The sequence below is a fragment of the Alligator sinensis genome, unplaced genomic scaffold, assembly GCF_000455745.1.
Source record: "Alligator sinensis unplaced genomic scaffold, ASM45574v1 scaffold681_1, whole genome shotgun sequence".
Taxonomy (NCBI): domain Eukaryota; kingdom Metazoa; phylum Chordata; order Crocodylia; family Alligatoridae; genus Alligator; species Alligator sinensis.
Genome location: NW_005842315.1, coordinates 1583841 through 1591921, shown reverse-complemented (window position 1 = coordinate 1591921; position 8081 = coordinate 1583841). Strand labels below are relative to the sequence as shown.

General features: G+C 48.0%; 1 protein-coding gene across 1 annotated transcript in view; it reads right to left on the bottom strand.

The window, feature by feature from the left end:
* Positions 1–8081, bottom strand: part of SQLE (squalene epoxidase) — a 54054-nt gene that overhangs the window by 20922 nt on the left and 25051 nt on the right. Inside the window, exons 3-5 of the mRNA XM_025209874.1 lie at positions 8042–8075; positions 4062–4314; positions 3009–3189 (exon numbers count right to left, since the gene is read on the bottom strand). Of these exons, the coding sequence (XP_025065659.1) occupies positions 3009–3189; positions 4062–4314; positions 8042–8075 (468 nt within the window). The remainder of the gene's footprint in view (positions 1–3008; positions 3190–4061; positions 4315–8041; positions 8076–8081) is intronic.

Genomic DNA, 8081 nt, shown 5'->3' with positions numbered 1-8081 from the left:
CAATGTGGTGCCGCAGCCAGTAAAGCGAGCAAAATGCTGGCTTGCATCCATAGATGCTTCTCAAGCAAATCCCAGGATGTCATTCTCCCATTGTACTGGGCCTTGGTGAGGCCACAGCATCCAGTTTTGGGCTCCACAATTCAAAAAGGATGTGGAGAAGCTTGAGAGAGTGCAGAGGAGAGCCACGCGCATAATCAGAGGTCAGGAAAACAGACCTTATGACGAGAGGCTGAGAGCTACGTGACTCTTCAGCCTGGAAAAGCGCAGGCTCAGGGGCTGCCTATAAGCTTATTAGTGGTGCTCACCAGGACCTGGAGGAACGTCTATTCACCAGAGCGCCCCAAGGGATGACAAGGTCAAACGGTCACAAACTCCTCCGCGACCGTTTCAGGCTGGACATAAGGAAGAACTTCTTTACTGTCCGAGCCCCCAAGGTTTGGAATAGACTGCCGCCGGAGGTGGTTCAAGCACCTGCTTTGAACACCTTCAAGAGGCAATTGGATGTTTACCTTGCTTGGATCCTATGATCCCTGCAGACTTCCTGCCCTTTGGGCAGGGGGCTGGACTCAGTGATCTTTCAAGGTCCCTTCCAGCCCTAATGTCTATGAAAACCTGCAACATACAACTAAAAACACTTGTCAGAGCAGCATATCAAATCAGAATTCTCCATTTGCACCAATGGTTTATAACCAGTTATCAAAAATATAAAGGACACACGCGTGCAACGGGAGAATCAAGCCCTGATGCTTGGGTTACTTCTTATGTGGTCCATTATCTTGTTCCTGCCCAATACCTGAAGTACATATTCCCAGAAATTCATGTCTTAATTGTTCCAAAGACTAATGCACTATTAATTACATATTCTTACTAATCCTCCTTTTAATAGACTATTAGGTAATGTTTCCACATATTATAAATATCCATAAAAGGAAAAAGTATGCATGCTGAAGCAAATAAAAATTCATTATTATTCTGGTTATACATCAGGATGATCTACTCTGTATCTACACAGTTCCACTCTGCAGATGGAGCAACTTCATAGAATCACTGAAAATCAGGGTTGGAAGGGACCTCAGGAGGTCATCTAGTCCAACCCCCTGCTCAAAGCAGGACCATCCCCAACTAGATTATCCCAGCCAAAGCTTTGTCCAGCTGGGTCTTGAAAACCTCCAAGGATGGAGATTCCACCACCTCACTGTGTAACCTGTTCCAGTGTTTTACTTCCTTCCCAGTGAGAGAATTTTCGCTAATATCAAACCTAAGCTTCCCTTGCTGCAACTTGAGACCATTGCTCCTTATTTTATCATCTGTAAGAACAGTCTCACTCCTTCCTCTTTTGAACCTCCCTTCAGGTAGTTGAGCGCTGCTATTAAATCCCCCCTCAGTCTTCTCTTCTCTAGACTAATCCCAGTTCCCTCAGTCTTTCCTCAGAAGTCATGCCCCAGTCCCCTAACCATTTTTTGTTGCCCTCTGCTGGACTCTCTCCAATTTGTCCACATACTTGCTGTAGTGGGGGGCCCAAAACTGAACACAGGACTCCAGATGTGGCCTCACCAGTGCTGAATAGAGGGGAAGAATCACTTCCGTTGACCTACTGGCAACATGCCTACCAATACAACCCAGTATGCCATTAGCCTTCTTGGCAACAAGGGCACACTATTGGCTTATATTCCGCTTATTGTCCCAGGTCCTTTTCTACAGAACTGCTGCCCAGTCAGTCAGCCCCCAGCCTATACTGGTGCATGGGATTGTTCTGTCCTAAGTGCAGGACTCTGCAATTTTCCTAGGAGATTCCTTTTGGCTCAGTCCTTCAATTTGTCTAAGTCACTCTGAATCCTAGCCCTACCCTCTAGCATATCTACTATGCACCAAGCTACAGCTTGGTGTCATCTGCAGATTTGCTTAGGGTGCACTCTATGCTATCTTCCAGGTCACTGATAAAGACTTAGAACAAAACTGGTCCCAGGACCAACTCTGGGGAACTCCACTTGATACTGGCTGCCAACTAGACATTGAGCCACTGATTACTACCCTCTCAGCCTGATGCTCCAGCCACTTTTCTACCCCCTCAATCCATTCATTTACCCCATAGTTTCTCAGCTTGTCTGAGATAATGTTGTGGGAGACCATACCAAAAGCCTTGCTAAAATAAAGGTACACCACATCCACCGGTCTTCCCACATCCACAGAGCCTGTCATCTCATCATAGAAGGCAATCAGGTTTCTCAGGCATGACTTGCCCTTGGTGAATCCATGCTGACTGTTCCTAATCAACTTTTTCTCCTCCAAGTGCTTAGAAATGGATTCCTTGAGGATCTGCTCAATGATTTTTCCAGGGACTGAGGTGAGGCTGACTGGTCTATAGTTCCCTGGATCCTCCTTTTTCCCTTTCTTAAATATGGGCACTATGTTTTCCCTTTTCCAATCATCCGGGACCCCTCCCAATCACCATGAGTTTTTCCAAGACGATGGCCAGTGGCTCTGCAATCACATCAGCCAACTCCCTCTGCACCCTGGGGTACATCCCATCCAGCCCCATGGACTTATATGTCTATCTTTTCTAAATAGTCTCTGACCTGTTTTTTTGCCACTGCTGGTTGTTCACCTCATCCCCAAACTATGCTGCCAGGTGCAGTAGTCTGGGAGCTGACCTTGCCTGTAAAGACTGTGGCAAAAAAGGCTCTATGATTCTAGCATAAAAGGAGGGGGACCTGCCACTCGGGAACACACATCAACTGATATATTTGCATGATCCTATAGCAATACAAGTTAGTGAAATCCCCCTCACTTTGACCTTGAATCAGGCGGAGTTAAAGTTGCAGTAGTTTTGCTGCCTTTACATGGCTTCAGAATTATGCAGATGTGATCATTATACCAGGAAGCATCCCCAGAGATTCTATCAATCTCTGCAGCAGCAGGATGGACTGCAGGAAGCCATGCAGCATCATAATGTAGGATCAGTACCCAAACGTGGCAATCTAAATTCATTAACTTTTAAACTTCCTTACTTGGGTTCTGCCAGGGCTGCCTTTCGGAGAGCCATGATGAACCGCCCATGATGAAATGCTCTTCCACTTTGCACCTGACCATCTGTTGACTTTGGATAAGGAATTTCAACCTCCGTTTTACTCTCTCGATCATGAATTACGTAACCATGTACTACATAAGCATCAAGACCTTCCACCGTATCTGCAAATTAGATCCCAATAAGTTAGTGAAAACCTAAAGAACAGTGAAAAAGACATGGATTGCTGTGTAAAAATTTGACACTATTTCAAATGTCTATGTCTTTAGTGCACATTCAACAAAAGGAAACACTTTCAAAACGGTTGGTTTGTAAACATAAAAGCAATCCATTGCAGTCCATATATTCCTATAGGTACTGGTTTTGCCTGCAAAATCCATGGAAAGAAAAAAAAAATCTTATTGAGCGCTAGAGCTCCTGGGTAGATGGCTGCTGCCCTCACCCCTCCGCCAATCGGTGAAGGGTGGGGCTGCACGATGGACAGCCCTGGCAGCCAATCCACGGCAAGGGGCAGGGACACATGACAGACAGCCCCCACCACGGCAAGGGGCAGGGACACATGACAGACAAGCCCCCCAGCCAATCAGTGGCAAGGGGCAGGACCACTGTGGCCCCTTGGCCAATCCCAGGCACAGGAGGGCACCCATGAAATGGCTGCCCAGGTCCACATTCTGCCTATGCAATTGGGGGGCAGCCCCCACAAATTAGGTAGGTCCCTACCTACTGGATATATTTTGTAAGTATGTCTTCCAATGGGTTTTGTCCTTGTCAAATACCTCTATAACACAAAATCTGTACAGTAAAATATTCAGAGTGGCTTGACATGCCTTAAACTACTTATCCAAAGAAAAGTCCATTATGATTTAGTATGTGCATACGTTCAAAAATGACTACACTTTACAAGTGACAAATTAGAAAGTGTTTTGAATACAAATCAATGGGAATCTCAGATTCAGCACACAAATTAACAGACTATAGTGATGAGTTATCTCAGTGACTAATAACCAGATTTCACTGTACTTTAAAGTGTACTTACCTTCAAGACCCAGGTCCATAAGAGCATTATAGCCCCCTGGTTGTAACAATTCTCCAACTATCCTGTCAGGTTCCTTCAAATCCCTCTCTATTACTGTCACCTTTCTTCCATCTCTTGACAAAACTGCAGCCAAAGCAGAACCAAGTACACCTGAACCAACGATGATAACTTCTGGCTCATTTTGAGACACTAATGTCATATTTGCAGTAGCTTCTGTTAGAACTGGTTCCAAGAAGTTTACTCCTCTTTTACCCTATGGAGAAATCAAGGCCAGCAAAAATGTAAATGATTTATCCAGTATTTTTTTTATTTGTATTTATTACCAATAGCAATATACGAGAAAAACGAAATGGAATTAATGTGAACCGTCTCTTCTTAATCAGTTTTGTCCATCCCAGGCAGGTACGAGTCCCCACTCTCCTAACCCAGCAAGACATAGCTACTGAGTAAGATAACATCTGTCACTGATATTCAATGACACGACTTCAGAATAGTAAGAGACATGCCTGTATAGTGTGCGCTAAGCTCGCCAGGAAGGGCTTGTGTGAAGGGAGTTGCAGGGCACATTAGGCTCTCTGCTGATGTGACATCATTGGTCAGAAGGGAGAGTTTTAGGAGGCCCAAACTGGGCAAATCTTTATAGGAGCTGCAGCAAGCAAAATCCTCACATCAGGGCTTCATCCCTGCCAAATTTCAAGTCCTAGCTGCCCATAGGACCTTAACTGGAAAAAAGGTCAGAAATAAACAGGATGAAATTTAGTACAGGCAAGTGTGAAGTACTGCACTGAGGGAGGAACAATCAAAGGCACAAACACAAAATGGGGGAAGACTAGCTGAGTTGCAGTACTACAGGAATGGACCTGGGGCTTACTGTGGATTGCAACCTATTGAATCAATAGTGGAACATGGTTGCAAAAAAGCAACTCCGTATTCAGTTATATCCTAACAGGAGCACAGTATGCAAGGCACATAAAATAGGGGTGGGCAAAATATGGCCCACGGGCTGTACTTGGTCCACCAACTAATTCTATCCAGCCCACGGGCAAATTTTGGGTAGACTTATATCATGTTTGTTAGACTCCAAACAGACGGAGAACCACTGCTGTGTGTAGCCCCTCTGGCTGCTATGCCAGTCCTTGCCCACTGGAGGGAACCACCGCTCCAGATGTGGTCTGCAGCAGCCCCCTGCAATGGCAAGGAGAGGCACTGGGTGCAGCCCCCTGCAGTGGTGGGAGTGGCGCACATGGGCCCCAAACCACTGTACATGCAGAAGGAGAGGTCTGGCTTGGCACAAAGCAGCCCAGAAGCGTCCCGCAGGAAGATGAATGGCACCCCTGTCACCTGCAGCCCCTATCCGCTTTCTACCCCAAGCCACCCCAAGTGCCGAGGGTCATGGCCGAGCAGCAGGTGGACACAGGCTGCTCCTCTGCAGAGCTGGTGCCAACAGGATGCTGCTCTATGCTGCCTGCCCTGTGCCCACACAGATTCATCACTCCCTCCCAGGGAGCCCCGCACAGCCTGGCACCATCTGGCCTCGCCATGTAGCAAGGCAGCACGGTGTGGCGCACACCAGGGCAGTGGCAGTGCAGAGGAGGACACGGGCAGGACCTGGCACCAGGTGTTACCAGACAAGGGGGGTCGCGGTAGTCGTGTCAGGGGGCACGCTGTGTGGAAATGCGGCTGTGCACCATGCCTTGGAGCTTTGTGTGGAAACGCATGTGGGCGCGTGGCGATTGTGTGTGGGGAAAACCTGCCGTTGTGTGTGGCCACTTGGGACCCTTCTGGAAACATGATTCTTCTGTGGAAAAATGGTAATTGCGTGTAGTCGTTTGGCAATATGGTGATTTTTATGTGGAAAAATGGGGATTTGGGACCTGTTTTGTAGACGTGTGTGTGGAAATACAGTGACACTGTGGAAAACTGGTGATTTAGTCGCTGTGTGGAAATCGCTGTGGAAATATGGTAATTTTGTGTGTGGGAAATTGTGTGGTGATTTTTAAGTACAGCTGTTGTAAACACCATCACTTTGGTGTATGCCGCCCTCAGCAGCTCTGCAAGACTTCCCAGCCCAAAGAACCGCCCACCCTGACATGAAATGATTCGTCTCATCTGTGAAGCATTAGTGAGACCTCAGCCAAAGTAGGTTTGGGCGCCGCACTTCAAGGAAGACAGGGACAAACTGAAGAGAATCCAAAGGAGCAACAATAATGACAAGAGATCTAGAAAACATTATTTAATGACAGGTTGGGAAAACTGAGATGATTTAGTTTGGACAAGAGAAACCTAAGGATGATTTGGCAACAGTCTTCATATACGGATATTCTGCATTTCACGGTAAAAGGACACTAAATAATGCACTTAAATTGCAAAAATAAATATTTAGGTCAGATCTTAAGAACTTTATCGTTATAAGGGTGGGCGAACACTGCGAGAGATCACTCTAGATGGCGTGGGATCTGTGCCACAAAAAGTTTAAGTAAAGATAAACCAAATGTTATATCTGGGGTGACTTAGACGAGGCTACTGTTGCTTTAAGCAGAGGGCTGGACTAAATGAAATCCTTCCAGCTGTGTGAATCTTTAATCCTAAAACAGATTTCCACCCCCCCACCGCCGAGCGCCCCTTCGGGCTCCCCTTCTCCCCTCTCTGTGCCCAGCAGGGAAATGTCAGCTCATACAAGTTTGTCAAACTGACAAAGCAAAAATCGTATCCTGATAAGCGTTAGACAACCTTAACTGTAAGCAGGGTTATAACTCAATTGCCCCCGTAAAGTCTCACAGGTTATAACTCCTTCCTGATGATCACTTCTCCACATAGCACCTGCAATACAGCAAAGGCTGTGGCTCAGGAAAGCGTCTGCGTGTCTGATTCAGTTTAGGCTAAGGGCACTCTACCCTGCACTCTCTGTTGCTTCTCCAGGACACCTTAAACAAGAAGGGAAGCGACAAGGAACCCAAGAGAGGAGACTCTCTCTCATTTATATTATCTCATTACCTCCCTTATCAAACCTGCACATCCCTTTTCTAACTGCTGAAAATACGGCCGCTACCTGAATTCCAACATGTTTTCCTGCTTCTTTTATCAATCCCAGTCACAAAGACTCTGCATGCCAGAATTTAAGCAGTGGTTTTGCCGGTCACATTAGGCAGAAAGAAATCCAACATACTTTGCCATGGCTGTACGCAAGGCATGTCTCTGCAGTGCTTACACCAGCAAAACCTTGACGGCATCAGTAAAATGACTACCCAGGAAGGAACCGGGAACCTGCATTACCGAGTAACACGTTGCCACATTGACAGAGACTATGACGACTATACCACCCAGGAAATTAAGAGGAACATAAATCAGGTTGGACAATAGCGCTGTCCTGGCTAAGGGCAGTCTTCATCAGACCAATTCAGCAACTGAAACAGTCTCACGAGAAAAGAAGACCACTATCATTTTTCCATAGTCCAAAAAAAAAAAAAAAAGTGAAAAACGAAGGCTTGGCAGTAGCAGAGGGGCAGCAGGGAGAGGCTCCCTGGGGCCAAGGCGGGGTGCCCCACGTTGAAGGAGGGGTGTCCCGGGAGGAGGGAGGGGTGCCCCACGTCGAGGGAGGGGTGTCCCGGGAACAGGGAGGGGTGCTCCACGTCGAGGGAGGGGTGTCCCGGGAACAGGGAGGGGTGTCCCACCTCGAGGGAGGGGTGTCCCGGGAACAGGGAGGGGTGCCCCACGTCTAGCCCCTGGAAGAGGGAGGGGTGCCCTGGGAAGAGGGAGGGGTGTTCTGGGTCCAGGGAGAGATGCCCCAGCACCAAGGAGGAGTGCCCCAGGTCTAGGGAGGGGAGCCCTGGGACCTGGGAGAGGGTTTCCTGGGACCAAGAAGGGGGTGCCCTGGGTGTAGGGGTGTCCCGGGTCTAGGGAGGGGGTGGCCCTGGACCGATCAGGTGTAGGGAGGGATGCCCCAGGACCCAGCGAGGCCCGCCCGTCCGCGAGGCACGTACTTGCGGGGCCCGGGGGCGGCCGGGCGGCGGGGAGCTGGAG